At 41.4% G+C, this 23,251-nt stretch overlaps 1 protein-coding gene across 2 annotated transcripts in view; it reads right to left on the reverse strand.

The window, feature by feature from the left end:
• Window positions 1-23,251, reverse strand: part of snx29 (sorting nexin 29) — a 168,508-nt gene that overhangs the window by 47,922 nt on the left and 97,335 nt on the right. For both annotated transcript variants that reach the window (XR_004655164.1, XM_034861446.1), the window contains exons 16-18: window positions 12,338-12,454; window positions 10,919-10,974; window positions 10,442-10,523 (exon numbers count right to left, since the gene is read on the reverse strand). Coding sequence is in view for 1 of the 2 variants with exons in the window: in XM_034861446.1 (XP_034717337.1) it covers window positions 10,442-10,523; window positions 10,919-10,974; window positions 12,338-12,454 (255 nt within the window). In the remaining variant the exon portion in view is untranslated. The remainder of the gene's footprint in view (window positions 1-10,441; window positions 10,524-10,918; window positions 10,975-12,337; window positions 12,455-23,251) is intronic.

Consider the following 23,251-nt stretch of genomic DNA (forward strand, 5'->3'; position numbering starts at 1 on the left):
AAATGCCCTTGATACCAGTTGATACTACATCAACACAAAGAATTATCTCTTAACCTTGCAGTTTGGAATGTAACATGTAAGACTCGATTTCTCCGTTTCTTCGCACAAAACTCTCCAGAAATTAACTTGCCAATTAACGGTTTGTTTTTTAAAAGAAAATGCTGGGGAGGAATTAGGCTACCCCGGACCCCCCCCCCCCCAGGGAGAACCCACATAACAAATCCCAATTTAACCCCTGCCCATAAATATCTATGTCTAACAAGACACTGAACCACAACCTCCCCATTGTGAATCGCCCTGGATAAGAGCACTGACTCAAACCCTAAAATGGAAATGTAATGTAAATTACTAAAGTTCATGTGGTGCCCGTACTGCGGCGTGCAGCAGTTAAAAGCAGCGTCTGTGTCTTTGTTCCCGAGGGTGTTTAATATCTGACTGATGGATGTAAGACCAAGACAACGATTGTAATTATCATCATCATTGTAAAACATTCATCATCACCATCATCAACATAATAGTTTTCTCCCTCTGTCACCAACCAGCCTTTAACATAACCATAATCACTCGCATGTGCATACACACACACACACAGATTCCTGTATGTGCATGACAACACACACACACACACACACACACACACACACACACACACAAATCATCAGCATTACCCACATTGGAAAAAAAAAGAACATCTATCTGTCTTTGAATGCAATGTCGGCACACAGCTAACGGCACACACTCAAAGTTCAAATTAATACATATGGATGTATCATCTCATCTGCATGGCTAAAGTAGCCCATCACCATGTGCTCTGAGCCTCTGGATAATAAGAGCGAGTCACAGTGAGCAGGTCCGGAATGAAGCTAACCGCCTCGGCAGCAACAAGTCTCTCAGGCTAACCAGGCCATACCCAATGGCTAATATAGAAATTAAAGGTGCCAGCACATTTCCGACATTGCATTTCTCTCTGGGTACGGCAGCACATTGCAGGCAGCGGCGCACATATCTGAGAGTGTCAAAGAGGATGTCTCAATTATTCATTGAGTGTCTGATTTATATGGTTTCATATGGTGCATAGTAAAGATGGTTTATGTAACTGATATGAATTAGGACCCTCTATGATTCTCTTTCTTTCAGAGTACACAAACAGCTATGGTTAAAGGTACTGTAGTATGCGGGGAGAGAAGCATATGCAGAAAAGGTGATACAGAGGTGCTTTTTAAAAAATGCAGCGGACACATGCACATTTTTACGTGCAGTATCTTTTAAATCTAGTTGAGTTCTATAGGAATAGAACAAAAAGGTAAAGGACAGATAGAGGGTGAACCCGTTTTAAATATTATCACTCCATTCAATGGATGTTATCATTGGTTATTTGTCTCAGTGAAATGGGTTAGAAGGGCCCTGCTACATCTTGTAGTAGGTTCAGAAGGCCATTATCATGTTTTCTAATGGTAAAGCTTGCCATTAGCTCGGTCAGGACCCTTGGCGTCACTTTTTTGAGTTGGGGGTGGGGGGGAGAGGAGTCCCATTGTGAATTCAAAACTAACGCTACTTAAGTTACTGTAGGTTTAGGGGAAAAAAACATTGTTTGGGTTATAATACTTAATAATAATGTTTGTGTCGGTATTTAATAATGCAACATTGGCATAATTAAAACAATGACAAGTTTCCAGTGAGTTGTGGATCAGAGGTGCTATTTCTCAACATTGGCATGCTGCAGTTTGTAATGTATACATTCATAATGCATTCCATGTGTGCTTGTTACTTAGATGGCGTTTGTGTGTGCATGGATGGATGGATGGATGGATGGACAAGTACATGCAGATTTAAACAAAATAGGTCTTTGCACTAAACGGTCCCTCATTTTCTCCCCCGTGAATAAAATACATCCAAGAAGTGTTCGTCTTTGTCTCATCTGGGAAGTGGTGTGAAGACAACTTGTGATTCATTATTGTCTCACTGCCCTTTTCTGCCCTGGAACTCATCAAACAGGGAAACACCAATTGACTGGGAGAAGATCGACCAAAGAGAGCCCAAAGATGAAAGATAGGGTAGGGGAACAAAAGTACAAGACTGATTGATAAGATCAAAAAACAAGAGACACATAATAAAAGAAAAGGAGAGTAAAGTAGGAGGGGAGAGAGGTTGAGAGATGGATGATGATGAGGGGCTAAATCCATGAAAGCGGCAGTAAACCCAATGAGTTTGTTGGACCAATACAATTTAGCTCCAATGCCAGCTGAGTCCTTAAAAAGAAAAATATGAAGGTCACTTATCTTCCCACTTTAGTGCTGCCCTAACATCACTGTGTATGTTTAGAGCAGTGAAGCAGTCACAAGTCCCCTTGTCTATCAGCGTTTCCCTCTTTTGCTGAATCTGATGTGTGAAGATGTTGCTTCTCTGTGTTTTGGTTAGCAACGCCCTAGTCTTGCTTTGCCAGACGTTCCTCCACAGCGTTTCCGGGATAGGTGGCTAGCTGTCTGGATTTACCCTGCAGAGATCTGAGGAGCAGTTATCCATAGTCCTCAGAAAGCCAGCGGAGTTTAAAATGGCAACACGAAGAAAGCGGAAGGTGAAATGATGGAAACCAGGCGGATTTCCCAGGGCCAACGTTCATGGATATAGACTAGCGACGCACTAGTTCGTTAGACAAAACTGCATTTATCAGGAGGTCACACAATACATGCAACTTCGGAAATTATTCAGATGCCCAATGAGACGAGATGTACAACTACAGATAAGTCAACAAGTAATTACAACTATTATTTGTGTCTTCTTTGTTAGCAAACAAAACTTTATCATTGCTCGACGGTTTCAGTTGCCGTATAAAGAGTATATCCCCCCCGCTGCTGCGACACCACAGGCATGACACCTAGTAATCAACGACCTGAAAGCTCCCATCAGACAGCAGCACAACAGTCACTTTCTCAGCATGCATACTGAGTGTCTGACAAGAAAAATGTTAACTACCTTGAGCCAAATAGCATGATTCAGAGATTAAGTCTGTTGTGTTGTATTTGAACATGAGCTGAACTTTAGAGAATCGCAGGACTTAAAGTTTAACTGTCTCCATTGTCACACTCTGAATATGTTTTTTTTCAAATCATTCTAATTTAACGTGGTAGCCGCACCACAACTACAACGACAACAAGATAGCGTTGGGATCCCTTTCAGAGTCATTTGATGATTAACAAAAAACACTGATAGCCAATCAAAATCCATCCCAATTTACAGGGCGTCACATTCAACATGTCACACATCACAGATATGTTGCAAGAGACCTATCACTGAGGTTAAAAAAAAAACATGAAACAAACAGTGTTTATAAAGACACTATCAATAAAAAGGACATCTGAGATGCAATCAGGCTTTCCCTCCCATCAAGGGTGAAGTGTTTTTGGTATAATTGTTAACGGAGACATCCATTTTGGGGCACCGACACATCTGGAGTATGCACAGCACTGTTTACAGAACTTTATCACTCATCAGTGTGGATGCTTGTGTCTTTTTTTCTTATAGTTATGGTTTTTGGTGTGCAAGGCCCTTCCGTCTAAAGCCACATTAGTGACTCTGCGAGGCTGTACTGTGTTGAAGTGTTAGCATGCAAGCATGTATGCAATGACAATTCTAACATGCTGGTGTAATGTTGATAATGTTTGCCATCTTAGTTTAGCATGTCATTTGCCAATGTGTGCTTACATAAAGTACTGCTGAGGCTGTCGGGAATGACAATAATTGGGATAGTGCGTGGTCCTAAACCAAAGCATTGGATAGCGCTGAAAGTTAGTATCATCAAAGTTAAAACAATTGATCCTTATGTCTTTCCCAAATTACACAGCAATCCATTCAAACAGCTGTCAAGTTATTTATAAAGAAAAAAAAAAAAAAAATCAACTTCATGGTGGAGGAAAAGTCAAAGGATCACCAAAAATAGTAAAACACATCATTTGGGATATTGACTAGTTATTATATAGGTATTACTAGTTTCTAGACTGCTTTACTATCCGAGTCTTTATAAATAACATTATACTACTATACTTATATATACTTTTCTATTATTAGGTGGAAAGACAGGATCACAAAGTCGTAATCTTAACAGAACTACTGTATTATTACTTCTATTGCAAAAACTATGAGTCTGTGTCTGTTTGATTTCTTCTGTCTCAGTTTTTGTTTTAATCCTCTGAGCACTCAAATATTTTTAAAAACTTATGGTGATATCTAACAATTTTTCCCTTTGTTTTATCTGCAGTAACGGACCAGCCTTCTATTAGTTGATAAGACGTAAACAAGCTTTTGATTGGTCAGAATGGTCTCCCTGAGCACCAAGCAAAAAGCTAAATGGAGGATAGCATAAAAGCTAGCGTCGATAAACGACCAAAAATTCACAAATTGGGGACATAAAATGGATCCATCTTGGATGTAACAGTTTGGATGTACTGCACAAAGACCCAGAAATATATACGACATGCTCGGGCTCATAGGGTTAACAAGCTGACCAAGCGACCTACAGAGCAGTGCTCCCGGTAGCCTGGCCGACTATGTTTAGATTGTTTTCCTGTGTGGAGGCAAGTGTTTACCTACAAGTTTTACGCACCGTGCTCCTAAAGGATTTTTTCCGGTTCGCGCACATATTGATTGTAACACATAACGCAGTATGATCCACTAGAAATTTGGAACTGGGTCCTTAATAGAACCGGGTCTCGAGACCCATGCCTACACAAAAGTACTCAGTATTCATCTTGTGGGCACTATGGATGTCCGTAACAATTGCTATGGCAATCCATCCAACAGATGCTAAAGTATTTCAGTATGGAGCACAGACCAACCAACTCCTTTTGCTTATTCAGATTCAAAAACCTCTCCATTAATTCTCTCACTCTTTCAAAATCTTCTTCCTTTTTTTTTTTTTACACGAGTTTTAGCTAAATGGATTACTGCACGAGCCACATGCCCAAAGATCCTGATAACATGCAAATGCCAGCAACTAATTTCTTTAAAAAAAAAAATAAGAGTTCTTTGTCAGTTCCTGATTGATGTCTTTTTGAGAGCACACTGCAGTCCTAAAATACACAGGTAATAAAACACAGACGCTGCACACATACAAACGAGTTCTTGTGTTCATTGACCGCGTGCAAACAACGTTTCTTTCCCTCCGCTCTATTGGTGGTACTGTGTGGGAGGGAGACACTGATTTGCCGCGGCCAGTATAATTCTCTCATGAGTTTAGGACGGGAAAAGAGACACAAGGAGGGATGGAGCGATGGAGGCCCGAAGGCACGGCGTGCCACGACGAGCAAAAGCCTGACTGATCTCTCGTGATCCATCTCTGTCCGTCTTAAGATGGAAGTCTTATCAGAAAGCTTGAAGAGGAAAGTGGAACTCTGAAAAAATTGCAAAGACAGCAAATGGACTAGAAGCTGTTTTAGCGCCACCAAAAAGAGCTTTACAGTCTGGCAGAGGGAGGGAGATGGAAAGAGAGGCTGAGAAAGAAGGGCAAAAAGAAGGAGGGATGAAGCAGGGAGGCAAAGAGTAAAAAGCAAGAAGCAGACATTAAGGGACACGATGTGAGAGGTGGTGAGATCAGCCTTTCCGCCTCTCTGGGTGAGTTTAGCAGCAGCAGAGACGTTTCTTCTTTTCAACCACAAGGTTACTGTGACCTAACTTAGGCTCCAGCTTCTAATATCCCATTCACCCTCCGAGCCTCCTGAAACCCTCTCTAGCTTTGGCTATGGCTCATTGCTCTCATCATTGGTTCAATTTTGCTAGCATATGTGTGTGTGTGTGTGTGTGTGCATGTGCATGCAAAAGACAGTGCGAGGAAGGGAAAACCACTGAGCAAAATAAGCCTATGCACCCGCCGCTTGAAGGTATTTTAAAGCAAGCCCTGCCTTCTCCTCATGATACTCTCTGTTCTTTAAGACTTTTGGCTCAGTGTTCGATCAACACAACAACCTCACCTTAGCAACAATGACTCCGGTAACCTTGGCCATCCATTAGCCTGTCTAAGAACAAAAAGCTTTTTCCATGGGGAGCCATTAGGCGTATATAGCTCTGATAAGGGAAGTATCCAATACAACAGATGGGCTGCGCTTTGTTCCAGCTCCAGGGCTGGACAGCAGTCTCACAGACCGTTATTGAGAGGTAGAAATTAGGCTGAATCGGTGCAACACATGGAAAATGTTCAGGTTTGATGCCGGGGAGTCGATCCAAGAAAGTCAAACTGCAGGTGGACACTGATTATTGCCCAAAGCATGGCAGATATTTGCACATTCAATGTGTTCCATATACCGTTACCCAAGCTGTTATTGTATCAAATTCATTTGAAGTGTGGGATTTTCTCAGGTAAAACATAATTAACCCTCAAGAAGACGTTGGTTTCTTTTATTGTTTGTAGGTAATTTGAAAGTTGGAGATGAGTCCCAGTTGGTGCCTCTTATGTATTACCATTATATTGAAATCACAGCGTTAGGCATCCCATTTTCTGCAAAATAATTGTTCTCCCTGCAGCTCTGAAGGTATTTCCAAGCATTTTTAAACTCTGTCTGGATGATTTCCTTATCCAGGGAGCTGCAAATGACATAACCCTGCTCTTTTTGTAAAACAAAATAGTAAAATTATACCAATAAAACTAATAATAGATGTTTAAATTTTGATTCACAAAGTGAGCCAGAAGATATGAAACTTAATTTTGGTTAGAAAAAAGAGGCACAAATGGAGAGAGGAATCATCTGAAAATGGATTTAAATCCTAATTATCACACAGCAGGTGTTGATTCTGGAAATGACCAAAATGATGACATTGATAAAAAAAAAGTATTTAATTGCTGGGAAGATGACCTTCTTATTAAACTGGGATGTCTAAGCAGTAGAAAGACGCAAGTAGGCAATACAGTAAAATAATCTTGATTTACATTTGATCCCCACTGCTAGTTTTTGTTTAATCTGAGTTTGGTTTCAGTTTGAGAAAAAGACAGGGAGCTATCTCTCTCTCTCTCAAGATCTGCCTCTAAACTCTTTCCTGTCCTTATGCAGAAGTACAATCTGTAGTTCCAGCAGCCCCAGAACCAGCAAAAAGCTGGTGGATTTGAGCTGGGAGATGAGCTGGGAGATCTGTGTGCTGGCAATATGCAGGGAAGTTTACCATAGATCATTCACACATACTACCCGCTTTGTCATGATATTAAACTGGTGGAAAATTGGCAAAGTATCCCTTTAAGTTTCCCTGAAAAACCTGATGCTTACCTCTATTACAAAAATGAAATGGTAATACACGAGAGGCACAAATTGGGGCGAGTTGACCACATCAGTCTGTAATGAATCCACTATTACGATGCACCCACCTCCAAGTCCTCCTACATGAACAAGCTCACAAAACTGCAGAGAACGCGCCACTTTCTCCAACACTGTGCTACAATTTTAAAGCAAACTGCCTTTCCCATGAGCATTTCCCCACCACCGATGCCAGAATATTCTACATTATTTAATCACGTGTTGAGAAAAGCCCATAAACGTACAGCATGTTCATCAGAGTGCCTGCTTTTCAATGAAGAACACTGTACACTCCGTGCGAGTGGGTCTGAAGACGTAAGTGACAGGAACAAGAGGGATTAAAACAATGCAACTCATTTGTCATTGTCATGCTTTTTTTCCTGTCCGGATTCCCACAAAAAGGTGTCAGACAGCTCTCAGCTTGAGCCCCGAATTGCAAATTTACATCTATTATGTATAAGGTGAGCCGGGCTGAGCTCGGCAGGCAGCAGTCCCGACTATCAGTCAGGGCTGAGGAATTGTCAACTGTCTCTTCCCAGCGTCCCATACAATTTCCCCTGATTAACGTTACAGCTGTACCTCCTGGAAGACAACAGCACAGTGTGTGTGTGTGTGTGTGTGTGTGTGTGTGTGTGCATGTGTGCTGTATGTATGTGTGTCAGCATCACAGTCTATCTATGTGTGTTTCTCTGTCTGTATCACAACAGCCGAACCCTGGGAACCTTGGGACCGTGTGTGTGTGTCAGTGTGTGTCAGTGTTTCTGTCCCACTGGGGGGGGGGAGAGAGCAGCTGTGACAGAGCTGGGGTGTAACACCTTGTTAACGTGATAGACACAGTAAAACAGTCACAGAGGGAATGAGCCGCCGTTGTCTACTTTGCTCGATAACTTGACAGATTCAACAAGGAGCAGCGATTTGGTTTGTTGAGTCGCTCTCCAGTTCAGTTCCCAACACACTTTTCTTAGATGGGCGCCTGGCACAACTGGAGCAGTGCTTTTATCATTGGCGTGAATGCTTTTAGTTCTGTTAAGACTTGATCACAAGTTAGAAGTGGCACAAACTGTGGTGGGAAATGGAGTCACTATTTGTCGAGGTACCAAAGGCAAGGCACACTTGGCTATGGCCTACGACTCGTCCTTTGTGTTGGCGTTTTTTTCTTTGTGTGTGTGGATTTATGAGGACTACGGTTAACTGCTCTTCAGATATCTGCAGGGTAAATCCAGACAGCTAGCTAGACTGTGTGTCCAATCTGAGTTTTCTCACAGCAAAAACAACTTTTGAATGTTCCACCAAAACAAGTTCCTTCTGCTCACCGTGCCACAATCATCCAGAGGTCCAACCAAGACCATTGTTGCAGTAAACAGTCTATTGCATTTTGGGATATTTCTCTGGATAAGTGAAAAAAATTACCTGATTAGCATTTATCTTCTGGGCAATACAGACATCTGCACCCAGTTATATCAAATAGATGTTAAAATATTTTAGTTTGGACCAAAGTGCTGTACTGACAGACAAACACTGCTATTCCTTTGAGCCGCACAGCCAACGTGGCTAAAAACAGATTTGACCCTTCCCAGAAAAATGTTCTGTTTGATCACTTGAGCAGCTGAGTGGGGGAAAAGGCGCCTGAGAGCAACAATGCTACTGCACACTATTGATGAGGTATTAATGCAAACTTTATTGTTGAATTATTTTAAAGCTTGCTCATTAGTTCCCTCGCTCCTTGGCTTAATGAACTTGTAACTCCATCCCTCTATCGTTGGGTTTAACTCAAACAAATTGATCCTAAAAACCTCTCTATGGTACGCTGTGATTGGCTGCGTCAGCTTCTATGTCCTCAGGGTAACATTTCTCCGACATATACCAAAAGCAAGCAACGGTGATATAATGGACCATCGTTGATCCGTGGTTTGTACTCTGTATGGATCAACACTTACGATTAGGAATGCATATGAACTGCAGATTGATTATAAAGTTTAACCATATTAACAGAGTAATTTTTTATTTTTTTTTACTGTCGCTGTTACTTAAAGTAGGCTTATAAATCTCTATGGAGGTTTACCATGAAAAGATAAAGCAAACTCAATTTTCTGTACACGCAAACGGGGCATGTTAAAATCAGTTGATAGTCATGGCTACTAAATCAGCAGAAGAACTCGAAAAGCCATGACTCCGCCTACACGGCTCCGTCATATCAGCGGCAGCCGGGTACAGGGCATTGTGTGCTGACGGTCGTTTCGGCGGACATTACCGTTAAGACAAAAACTGAGCATTCTGCGGAGATGAGTTAGATTAAGTTTAGGCACCAAAACAAGGTGCCAAACAACTAGTTAAGTGTAGGAAAAAGATTTTGGTTTGGATTAAAACACTCCCAAGGAATATGCATTTCCGGGATGAAAGTCCATTTTTTCCCCCCGGAATAAGCAGACTCTATACCCTGGCTTGAACGCGTTGTGTTTTGTGACACTCCTTTAAGTAATAAATGGAAAGCATTTAAAAAATACATGACTTAAAGGTCTAATTTGTAATACTGACAGTTACCGGTTTAAATAGTCACTGGTGTCCCAATTCTAAATACTAGACAGAGGCGTCTCCCCAGTCCCCTCCTCCCCAGACTCGAATTTCATGGAGGTTACCAGGTTGAGAAGACAGCATCAATGTTGGTAGATGCTAGCCTCCCATAGCCAGACATTACTCCACAGCGCAGCAGAGCAGCTAACAGTACACACTGGCTATACTGACAGTCATGTAAATTTGTGCTTACGCAGAGCTCTGTACCCGACTGATAACCCCCCATCTCTGCTTAAAATTACGGCAACACACAGCGAAAACATGATCACCTCGCCGTCCTCTCTACCCAACTGACAGGCACACTTCCTCGGCTTAAAATTACGGAAACAACCACTAAAAACACCCACAAACTCATGGTTAAAATGACTTACCGTTTGTCAGCTACGGCCTAAACAGGCTACACAATGTGACGTGCGTCGCCACACTGCGTAGTTATATTTCTTGAGAGGTGCACATCAGGCTATGGCCTAGGGATCCGGCATGGACCCAAAGGGGTCTGTGGGGGTACGCAGACGATTCGACGCAGAAGCATAAAACGGCCTTTAGAAACATGCCAAGGTTTTTCAGGTTGGGTAGAATCTAGATATAAAGCTTACCTGATAGACATTGTAGGCGTTAGCAGCTCTGCCCTGCAGGAACACCGAGGGGATCCACACGTTGATGAGAGCGCGATGAGCCCTGAGTGACAGAAACAACATACTGTCCTCACTGCCGTCGTCATTACCTAAATCATCATCATTACCATTATCACAGCAACATCAACAGTGTCTCAGCGCTATGCTTGGACAGCTATAGCAAACTACAGCTCACTCTGGTAAAATGCCCCAAAATCTAATTTGGTTGATCTGAGAGTGGATTGCATGAATGAATGTATAAAATCAAACAGTGTTGAGAAATAATAACTAAGAGATGCAATTATGCTGGGGGAACAGATATTTTACATGGTTGAGAAGATGTAGCTCTGCCAAGATACAAAACCAGAGAAACTCCAGAGGTAAGAATAAATTAACATAAAAAGAGGGGAGGTTGGAGGAGGGATGAAAGAGGGTGAGAGAGTAATGCAGTAATCTTACGTCTCAAAATCGGACAGGCTGGGGTCATCTGACGTCTGGCTTAAATCACCTGGAACCTGGGAAAGTAAAAAGAGCAGGGAATGGAAGACAAGTAAGAGAGACAAACACTACAAGCCAGTACAAGCTCGTACACAAACATATATGCACAAATACTGTCACACAGTGTCAAATATAAAGTGATTCCCAACCAGGGGATACTTCGGAAGTTGCCAGGTGGAATGTGGAAAGTGTGTGTGTATGTGTACTCCATCCACCCTGATATTTGTTTTACTCTTTTAATGCTTCCGGGTCCCTCAAGGAGCCACATGACCGGGCCCAGATGATGGCCTTCTGGATGAGAGTGTGTGTGTGCGTGTGTGTGTGTGTGTGTGTGTGTGTGTCCGTTTTCCCTCCATCTCTCTCATCCAAAGCTGGCCTGCCAGCTTCTCAGCTCTCCCAGAGAGACTACCTAAACCTGGGCTAAAACACTATCACCACAGCCTTCTTTCAGTGGGGGTCTCCAGCCTTCAGGCTTTGATCAAACCCTCCAAGAGTGTAATACAAAGACAGCAATGCACGCACACACCGTGAAATAAATAGACAACTGAGAAGAGAGAGAGAGAGAGAGAGACAGAGAGAGAGAGAGAGAGAGAGAGAGAGAGAGAGAGATGGTGAGGTATAGAGGCAGAGAGAAAGTAACCAGGGTTTGGTCATCTGCCGCAGCTATTGGAAGCTGGGAGCATGCAGCAATCATGAGCCAGAGAAAGACACACACACTCATTCACTCACTCACTCACACACACACAAAGTAGGTGGTCCAGCAGAGCAGGGCTGAGGCTGGAGGATAAGAGGTCCTATCTCCAGCTTGGGGCTCCCATCACTGCTGCTGTATCAACCCACACTGTGGACAGATTGTGTGTGAGTGAGTGTTTGTTTGTGTGTCAACACTGCTTTGAGCTCTGCTGAGCGTGACCAGATGTTGGCCTTCTGTGTGTGTTTGTTGTTATTGTCGAGGGCCACTTTGAAAGTGCTGTGAAAAAGTAGTTTCAACTACCCTTTGGATAGTTAGTGTAGCAGTGATGAGCGCCGTGATTTAACAGGCACCAAAAGAGCACCACCTAGAGAAAATCAGACTTCATCAACTCAAAAGTGGAAGGATGTGAGCACACACAATTTGATTGACAGATTATCTCTGGGAATTGCAGTGCAGAAGAACCGTGGAAAAATGAAAACAGAGAAAAAAATATATAAAAATTATGAGCAGAGGACCATCGCAAAAACAAACAGGGGGAAGTGGAGATGAAAATCAAACAAAATCACTAGGAGGAGAGTCAAGAACATGGCAGGGTGACAGAGACAAAAGAAAAACCTTCAGAGAAATCAGATGAGAGGGGACATCATTGTGCAAGTGTGCTTTAGGGTGTGTGTCCAGTCACTCACCGGGCCTCTCAGGTCAATGAGTTCCTGTCTCATTTGGACAATGAGGTGGTCTTTGGCTATGAGGGAGCGGTACAGGCGCTCATTAAACTCTATCAACTCGCCGTGCATCTCGGCTACCTGCAACACACACACACACACACACACACACACAAAAGAGGGCACTTAAATTAATAAAGCTGTAGAACAGCATTAAATAAAACAGAGTTAAGTACAAAATGGACAGTAGAAAATCATGTAAATACATGAAGTATAGGGTGTGGAAAAGCTTCCGTTTAAAACACAAAAGGCAGAAGCACATCAGGTGATCAATGTTATAATGTATTGAATGTAACAGCAGGATAGATTCTGAGAAACAGTCAAACCCCTGACAGGGATGTGAGGGAAGGAGGGGTGAGATACACAGAGCGAAATAGAGAGAGAGAGAGAGAGAGAGAGAGATAGCGAGAGCAAGAGCGAAAGAGGGTGAAACTAGTTCATATCCAAAAAAGTCTGACTCCTGCCAGCCTGCTAATCAATTGTCATCAGCTCTAACTAACCTTGACGTGGTGTTATTCACATCTGTGGGTGCTCATGGGAATATGGCCAAGAAGTTCTGTGTGTGCGTGAGTGTGTGTGTGAGTGTGTGTGTTCGTTCCGAGGCCTGTCTGCCTAACCAGGCTGGACAGTGTGGACAGGAGACTGACAGCTGTGACACACATTGTGCTGTGTGGAGGACACCTGCCGTCACAGCCACTTCAGCAGAGCGCCGTCTGCGGCTGACAGGTGAGCCGAGCTGAGCCGAGCCGAGCCAAGTTGCTGCCCAACTGCTCCAACACCGACCTTTATACATCAAGTTATTCACATCCCGTTTAAGAGTCCACACACAAGTGTGTGCCAGCACATATCCATTTCATAATATGACAAAAAGTGTCAACCTTTAGAATAGAATATGCAATATGGTGTATTTCAAGGAAAGGCAACAATGAATGTGATGAACTTAACATCAGTATGTGTTTTTTTCAAACAACTAATAAACTACTTATAAAACTCTGCAAATAGACAGATTAGCTTTAGTTGATTAGTAGTGTGCAAATGCCTGTGATGAGCAATCAATGAGATGGAAGCCAGGAGCTGTGCTAACGTTACAAGTGAACATTAGCAGACAGCAACACTCATGTGGCTGTCAGGTGGGCTTTTTCTTTTTTGCCTTTGCTGGCTCTATGAGGAGCACAGTTCTGTCTTTTTTTTCTAATTTTATTTATTTAGGTCAGGTCACTCCTGGCTACAGTTTATTCACCTAGACAAAAGATGGGTCTACATTTTTTTATCTTAATATTTACCTCCTATCTCTGTCTCGCTGTCACCAAAGCATTGACTTTCAGACTTCAGGACAGAAAACTGTTTTCAATGTAAATATATATTGGCTTATGAATGGTTGTTGTATGACAGGCTGGATGACATGTGACCCTCTCTAGGAGCAACACTGAACTATTCCAATCGACAGTATGACCCACGAGTGATGCTGCTGCGTAATGTCAGGACAACACATTACATGATTAATGAAATCACGGAATTTTGTATTTTGCAGTGGTATTGAAGTGTAGTTTCAAGCACTCAGTTGCCAGGGCAACCGTCTTTCTAAAATAGAAAGCAGGGATTACAATGCATGTGTTCCTCTGGTGCAGACTACCTCTGGGCCAAGTTACAACAAATATGTCTCCTCCTGCAACCTAACATTTGAATGTCCTCCATTGGGCCTGAAAAGAATGAGTCAAATCAAGTGTGTTACACTAAAATGAGTCAACTCATGAGTGTTCTAAAAGATGATATAGAATCTACCTAGCTTAGCGCCTAAGGCGAGGTATTCAGTATAACGGGGGCCCTGATGATCCGAAAAATCGGAAAAAGATCCGATTTAGCCTTCATCCTCAGATGCAGTATTCATCACCATACAGCGAGAGGTTTTAGACAGGCAAAGGTATTCGCTGCATGAAAGGATAGATTTGTATTAGCAGAGGCCAAAAAAAGACAAGAGGACTGAGAGAGAATGTTAAATACAAAACAAAACACACCGTTAAACGTAATTGTGTTCAACGTGAGTAACACCATGAGGACATCACCAAATGCCGTGCATCAAATATAGCGTACAACTGCTCTCGCAAAATTAAACTAATCCTGCCGCAAGTAACAACTACCAATATGGTAGTTGTTATTATTTGCGGTATGATTAGTGTTACATAATAACAAGTAAACGGGGTCTGCTGTAATGAATGTTCTCTCATCAAAACAACAGCTGCCATAGCGAAAGAAGGTTTTTGCTTTGATTGACGCATCTGTCTTTGTTTCTTCCTTTTACTGTTTAACTGCAGCTCAGACGTTGAATGAATTAAATAATGAAGTGCGTATCCCCCGGCAGGCTGTTAAATCTCTCCACTGTCAAACACTACCAAAACTCTACAGGCACTAAGTATAGAGTCAATAACTTGCAACAAGTCTGGGAGTTTTGAAAGGCCTTCAATCCCTTGCAGCTGATTTCAGCGATAATCATTTGAACATTAAAAATAGGATAAGAGTGCATTTATCTATTTTTCAGGACCAGTGTGTTGGACTTGGCATCAAGCAGTGAGGTGAACTGAATTCCGCTTCCTCGCCCTGCTCTTTTCAAGCTACGGTGGCCTTCAGGTAACATAAAAACCCTCAAGGACCTCTCTCTCTGTGGAGACACGATAGTGGAACATGGCGGCCTCCGCGGAACAGGAAGGTGATGAAAAGATAGACTCATAGTTTGAGGTTACTATACACTCATGAAAACATAATTTCTGCAGTTAGAAAGGGACAATGTGAATATAGAGAAAGAACACGGAGAAGGAACAAAACGCTATTTTCTGATTGGTTCTAAATGGTTCACAGTGGTTATGTTCTGCAGCATTGTGAGATAATTAGTGAATGCAGAGCTTCATCCTGTCTTTCTCTCGCTGAGGGGAATGGTGGAGGTAGGGAATGAGAATATGCTGCACACCCTGCACGCTGTTATTGGCTGGGCGTTACACACCCACATGGGGCCCAGAGGCCCTTTGAGGACGACCATTAATGTCACGCACACTTACAGAAAAGAAGAAAATACAGGGATAGGGAAGGTTCTCTGCTGATACAGACACCAACAGGTGATGATTTAGGGGGTTACTTTTGAATTAATCTTTACATTGTTTCTAAAGGAAATCCTACACATTATACCTTTAATGTTTCTATTCGTATCCTGACGTTTGTTTCAAAAACTGACTGAGGCTTTAAAGTTGAGTTCATGCCCCTTGTACACCGGGCCCATCACATCCTGTCGTTTTCAAGTCAGGGAACAGGAAGTCCACCCTCAAACACTCGACGCCATTCATGACCTCTTATTATTTAGCGAATAGGACATTATAAAAGAGGGAATTAATTTGAAGCGTGAAGAAATCCAATTAATTCTCAGGGAGAGGGAGCTAATCAATTTGTCATTCTCTGGCTGTGCACTTGTGCGCGGCTCTGCGTGTACTGCATAGTATGCCTGTGTGCATGCAAGGTGTGTGTTGTGTAAATGTGTATTTGAGTGTGTGCATGCTAAATCTACACACCCAACACCGGTCCATATTAAGCAGTGGCTGTGTGGCTACGTGCTAGCGTAGCCAATTTGTTTGAACAAGTCAATCTTCTGGACTGTTATTAATGGAGGGTCATTCAGATGCACAGCCAGGTTTTGGTGTCCATTCACTCGAGCCTGGACCTTACAAGCAATGGGTATTACTCAGTTGTATTATCCAACTCACTAGCTAACCTTTCTCTAGTCAAGGGCACCGGAAGGCTAATTAGTGGCGTCAGAAATCAAAACAAATTAAACTAAATATACGAGGAAAAAAGAGATCAGTGCAGCATAAGGTAGTTATGGAGACTTCAGAGCTAAAGGGCACTGTTAGAAAGAGTTAAGTTTAGAGTTTTGTTTGACTGCACAAAAGACAAGAAATTACAAACAATTACATAAATGCCGTCCAAAGTACATGGCATAGAAACAAAAACATGAGCCAGGGAGATATTAATTACAGGGCTATAGTGCACTGATGTGTGGGTGTGTGCATGCATGATAATCCACCATGTGTGTCTACTTACACTAATTTGTATCTCCTGACACCCAAAACTTCAACAGGAACTTGTTAGTCTTGAAGGTGATGGACTGGCTCACAATATCCTTCAAGCCAGTGCAGTTTTAAGTTGAAAAGCTTTCATTGAAACCATAAAAACAGCACAAAAAACCTGATAGCTCGACAAGTCTGCGATGTCGAAGCCTGACAGGACTGGTGTTTGTCTGCTTTAGGCTACAGCTGATCTGGAGCCTTGGAGCCTTGAAGCCATGGCTATGTGGCTACCGCAGGGAGCTCCCAGAGCCTTCCCGCGATCAAAGATCAGGACCGAAAGTGACCAAAGTGTGTTGAAATGTTCTGCCTGGGGAGCTGGGACCAGCAAACATCAGCATCAATAACTCTATAACTGTTGCTGTTTTTTGCCATCCGATTAGAAGAAAAAGTGCATTTCTTAATTTCCCAAGTTGGTCCTGAAAATAGTAGGAAATGACCAATTTATGCAGCTAGCAATTTCACAGTTATTCAGAAATACAATGTTCCTGTCATATGTTTACCATGGAGACAGGAAAATGTAAGCACTTAACTGTAACCCATTACTATAAAAAAAAATGTAATGTATGGAGAGTTTAAAACTACACTGTAAAATGTAAAATCACTAGCATTGCTATGGAGGAATGTTTTGATACATTGACTGTATCCTTGTCTATATCTTGTGCACAACAACGCATACAGCGTGCATGCAGACTGTCAATGTGATGCACATTCACGCTCCCTGTTTAAGGTTATTTTTCCACCGAATGAGGCTGTGGCAGTTGTGTGAAAAGAAATGCACAATTTGACGTGGCAGGAAAGGCAGCAAAGAAGAAGACTCCTGGCTAGCAAAGATGGATGTAAACAATGCAGGTTTTTGTAAGTTTACTGGTAAACTCAACAGGGTACATTCAATTAACCTGTGCTTAAGTTGAATGATTTCTTATGTTGGATATTTGGATACTTTGCATTCAATTTGGCTTTGTTATGTAGATACAAACAAAAAACATAATTGGATGTGGAGGAATAATGATCTTGCAAACACTCAAATATATAGTCCCTCTAACTAGGGCTGGGCGATATGAAGAAAATCAAATATCACGATATTTCAGACCAAATCTCTCAATATTGATATTGCGACAATATTGTAGTGTTGATTATTGGTGGCTTTACAAAATATTTACACAGTGAGATTTTTGAGAAATAAACATCAGTAATGTGGATATAATGACTAAGGGGGTAAAGGCAAATAATAGAACAGTTACAACAGTCTGGTAAGATCAGAAAATGACATCACTTTACTGTAATGCAGCCTTTAAAACTAGGAAAAGACACCACTTATGCCATATTATGACATTACCATATCCAAAATCTAAGACCATATCTAGTCTCATATCAAAATATCGATGTAATATCAATATATTGCCCAGCTCTGCGTCGAACATACATTTTGTTGGGTATGGTAGTTTGGTTATGAAACAAGGAAAAGTAACATCTTATTTACTTGGCTAAATTCCTTGAATTTGGCCAACAGTTATTTCATGGCATAAGCCATTTCTCTTCCTTAATTTTATTTCTATGGAATTGATAGCATTTGTTCTGTTCACAGTGTGTTTGACTAAGTATGAGTGGGAGAGCTGAAAGTAAACTGCAAAAGTAAATATAATTTGGTGATATGACCCCAATATTATTAATAATGACAAATGCGTTACATATTGAATGCACTGCAGTAAACATTACCATCCATGTTGGTTATTCTCTATGCAACAAAGACACATTTGTATAATTTGTATCAGTCAACACTGCAAATCGCATATTGTGAAGAAAAAAAAACATTCACCCCACACAACAGCTTCAGCGCCTACTTTTAAAAGAATCATTTGTGTTTTATATACGGCTGCAAAAACAAATTTGTACCTGATATGACTGAAAATGGGACCACAGCAGAGCAGTGATGCAAATTGCTGTTTGCTATCAGACACGTTAGTCTGGCCTGCAGGGTTGGTTTAGTATGATGTAACAGTCGGCACTGCAGGAGTCATCACAGCTAACTGCCACCCAAGTGATGCTGACCGCACGCTCTCGCACAGAAACACTCTCTATCACGCTCTTAAAAAACGCACAATCTCCTTCACACAGCGCATTATCCTCCTCCTCCTCTGCGCTACTCCCCGGCCATTTTTACAGAATCTCTTTGTGCCTCCTTCTCTCCTCTCCCTTGGTGTGTGATCTGATCTGAGCTGCGCCAAGCTGAGCTGGCCTGAATAAAAAAAAGGCTAAGATTGCTAAGAAAGCCCTAGATGAGCAGAGAAATTAGGCAGAGGGAGAAAAGAACAGCAAGAGCAGCAGTGGTGGAATAGCTGACCCAAAACCGAATAACCTTAAATTAGACAGGACACATGGGATGAATGGGGTGGAGCAAAAGGAGGCAGAGGAGGGAGAGAATATGAAAACATGTCAATGGTCAGACAGACAGACAAGCGGGACAAGAGAAAAGGACAGGGGTGAGCTGATAGGGTCAGATACAGTCCAGTGGCAATATTTATATGCACAAAAGCCTTTTAGCAAAAGAAGCAGTCAAGGGGTGATGTTGGCTCAATGAAAGTACACATGAAAACACAGGACATCCCAGGTGTGCCCATACACATTCATAACTATATATATATATATATATATATATATATATATATATATATATATATATATATATATATATATATATATATATATATATATATATATATATATAGTGTATGTACGTATATATACTTTGAAAAATGTTTCATGCAATAACTCAAGTTGGCAAGTGACATCCTGGGTGCTTGTCTCCTTTCTAATTCAACTGAGGCATTTCTTAAAAAATACTGTGATGCTGCATGAAGCCTAATGGCAGGTGGTTGTTACAACTGGAAGCATTTCATAGTGGGCATGAAAATGCTTTCATCTTTATTTTTATTCATGATAGAAGGGAGGCCGAAAGTTCATTTTAACATCCTGAACTGGGTGTGACCTCAACCAGAATATGGCCAATGTTGGGTTACTCTGTAAGTCTAAATGCAGCCTGCGTCTCGATCTGTGTTTCTGACTCACTTCCGCACAGCTGCTCCAGAAAGAGACATGGCTGAGAAATGGGGGGGTGAGGAAAGGACCAATATAGACAATATAGAAAGGACCAATATAGACATCACAAGCTGTGCTGTCCACTCTGAACTGAGATGAAAAAAAAACAGTACAAAGAGAGATGTGTAAAAAAGTGTGAGCACACGAGAGTGGCAGATGGACCAATAGAAAAGATAGAAATAGTTTAGAAAAATAATTAATAGGCTAAATCTGGCCCGTGGTACGGCATTACACAGCACCACACAGACCATGAGCACTTGGATCACACATTTTTGGGTTGTGTAGTATTTTTACTTTGAAACGTCGTAGTGATGACAACGTTGAAGCAGTCTGTCAGCTTTAATTCAGGGGTGTTTTCATCACAACCGGATGAACACTGAGACAACTAAAGCCCTCTCTTTTTTAACACATGTTCTCCTGGTCTACGGGTGCCAGAAGTATTTGGCCAGATTAAGATTAGGGTTACATTCTAAAAGTCACTTTCACTATCGAGAGCCTGAATTTTAATATACACTGACATGACTTTGCCAGTATGAAGATGAAGGAGGATTAAATGCTGGTAGCTGTGGATTATAAAGTATGTTTTTACTTATATGTGCATGAACATGAACTTCCATGATGTTAAAAGATCTACAGTATTATTTTTGAACAGCGTTTGTCCTATCATATCTTAGCAACCAATGTGCATGCGGCTGTAGTAACAGCAATACTCAGTGTTAAAAGGTATTTTGGAAGGAGGTGACTTTTTTTAGACTTTCCAAAACCAAAAACACAAGAGCCAACAGATTAAACAGTGTGTTTATCTGATCTAAGGCAAGCTTTAGTCGTTAGCATCTCAGGCTAAGTAGTTTACCAACTAATGTAGTAACTATGCATTACTAGGAGCACATACTTAACTAACTATTGTAGTTTGTGTAGTTACAGATTATGTAAAATAAATAAAAATGTGCTACTGTGTGCGCTGGTCCTGGAAACAAAAAGGGTTTAGGCGAGCGGTAGCCCCACTGCCCTGCTCTTTGTTGGATTTGGGGATGTTTCTACCCGATGTGAGTCAAGTGCAGATGTGAGTCGCACATGCGTCGCTTCGCGATAAGTAGCCTACAAGATGCTAACAAGAGACTTCTGTAATGCCATTACAGTAAGAATCACCTACATAACGCAGTTCAAACACTGCTGGCTACAAGTTAGCAATCAAACACAACCAAGGCTGTCACTGGAATGGTGTTTTGTTCTAACGTTAGCAATCAAACAACCATAGGTAGCAAAAACGTTTTTAAAATGAGTTCCATCTTCTGTTATTGCTTGTAATGCAAAAAGTTCATTATTTTAAGGAATTCACAAATTTCAGTAAGACATGTTGTGCCGTAAACCGTTTAAATCTGAGCAACTCCCAACTCACATCTACTCTCAACTCACATCTACACTCAACTCACATCGGAGCAACTCCAGCCCAGTCTTGTAATATTAAAAATGAAAATGGTGCTTTGTTATAGTGCTATGTTAAAAGGAAATAAATAACCAACAAGCTCCCCTAAGCTACCATGCAATGCATGAACAATTATTTTTCTTTATTTAGCAATACATGTTCAACAACTCTGCCTAAATGTTTTAGGATGTTGCCTTGTGTGTAGCCATCAAGTACAAAGCGAGTCAGCTGAAGACATGAAAAGGTCAGCCAGGCGAAGAGTTCTCAACCAATTAATGGAGCTGGTTCAATCCCCATACGGACCAAAGTATGGTGGTGGACTACTGGAGAGGTGCCAGTTCACCTCCTGGGCACTGCCAAGGTGCTCTTGAGCAAGACACTGAACCCCCAACTGGTCGGGGGCGCCTGCCATGGACAGCCCCCCCACTCTGACATCTCTCCATTAGAGCACGTATAGGTATTGAGCATGTGTGTGTAATTCAGGCCTGTGTGTAATGAGAGTGTAAATTGTATCTCCCTTTGCGGGACTAATAGAGTATACATTATGTGTGACTGAAGATTGACAGGTGGAGCAAAAGTAACTGAAAGGGAGCTGTGAAACTGTACATTCCTGCCGCAGCGCTTCAGTAGTAACATGCATGACGTCAGCAGTGGTTTTCCCACTGAGCTGAATACTGAATAATTAGCGGAGATAAGGTTTGCATACATGCAAATCTTCAAGCTACATAGCAGGAACATTAAGCTTTAATGCGAGCGAGATGATTTGACTTACTGCCTCTGTCTTTAATGATTCATCCACATAGGAATTAAATGCCCACAAACTGTAACTGAAAAACACTGAAATCATTATTGGAGGGGAATAATTGTATTCAAATGCGTGTTACTTTATCCAATCTGAACATAGAAAACCTTAATGACACATTTCCACAACAATTCATGTAAAAGCAAATGTTATAAGTCCTAGAGAGGCTTTTGTACTAAGATCATGTATGGACACTTCATAGTAGATTCACCTGCATTATTCTGAGAAGAATAACATGCATTAGGCAGTATTTTATGTGTCACATCTACTTAAATTACACAGCAAAGGCAGCATGCATTATACTGGCATATGCGTTCATATTTATCAGGTTTTTACTGCATCTCCTCTCTGAACACGGTGGCTTGTACAGTGCTGCTCATGAGTATAGGAATCCCTGCTTACATTGACTAAAAAGAGGAATGAAAAAAAACATCTTTTGGAAACTAATACTAAGACCTTATTTAAAAAATGAGGAAAAATACAACCTTTAAGGACACTAATTTTCTTAGTGAATGAATAATGTATCTTGAATAAACAAATGTTCTTCATTAAAATACAGAGGCATGAGTATACACACCCCTATGTTAAATTCCGATAGAAGCAGGCAGATCTTTATTATTAAAGGCCAGATATTTCATGGATCCAGGATACTATGCATCCTGATAAAGTTCCCTTGGCCTTTGGAATTAAAATACCCCCCCATCATCACATACCCTTCACCATACCTAGAGAAAGAAAATTGGTGTCTTTAAAGGGTGGATTCTTCCTCATTTTTTTAATTAAGGCAATAAGTCAATTTTTGCCAATTTACAAAAGATGATTTTTTTTATTCCTCTTTTTAGTCAACTTAAGCAGGGGTTCATATACTCATGAGCAGCACTGTAATTGCTGCTCTTGTTCTAGATGTTGTTTATGGTTAATTAATGAGCTTGTGGATCAAAGGGAGAATCCCTGATCCCACTGGAAATTCAGACCCATATCTCTGTATCGTCCAAAAGCACTCTCCCTCTACTTATCAATACAACAAAGCAGATTGGAAAAATACACCATGGGAAAACAAAACAACCAAAAAGAGCTGCTGTAATTGTAACTCCATAGTCACAAAACTAATGTTGTAGAGTTTGTTTATTACATGTGAGTCTGACGTCTACTGAACAATTTGTGTCAGAATGATCCAGCCTTTGAGCTAGAGACAAGTTAGTTTATAGCACTACTGTATGATGTAATGAGGCCTCAATTTGAGGAACAAGGAACTGCCTTCTAGATCTAAATTAAATACTTTTTGAAAGCACTGTTTAATGACTCATTTTTGCACCTGTCTTGAGTAAGAGTGTACTGCTCCATAGCAATGACTGACCACAACCCACTGCCTCTGCATAGGTTAGATAGGGGTATTTTACAGCTGCTGAGTATAGCTGGGTACCAAATTTTGTACTTTTTAAGCA

Source organism: Etheostoma cragini, chromosome 21 (genome assembly GCF_013103735.1).
Source record: "Etheostoma cragini isolate CJK2018 chromosome 21, CSU_Ecrag_1.0, whole genome shotgun sequence".
NCBI lineage: Eukaryota > Metazoa > Chordata > Actinopteri > Perciformes > Percidae > Etheostoma > Etheostoma cragini.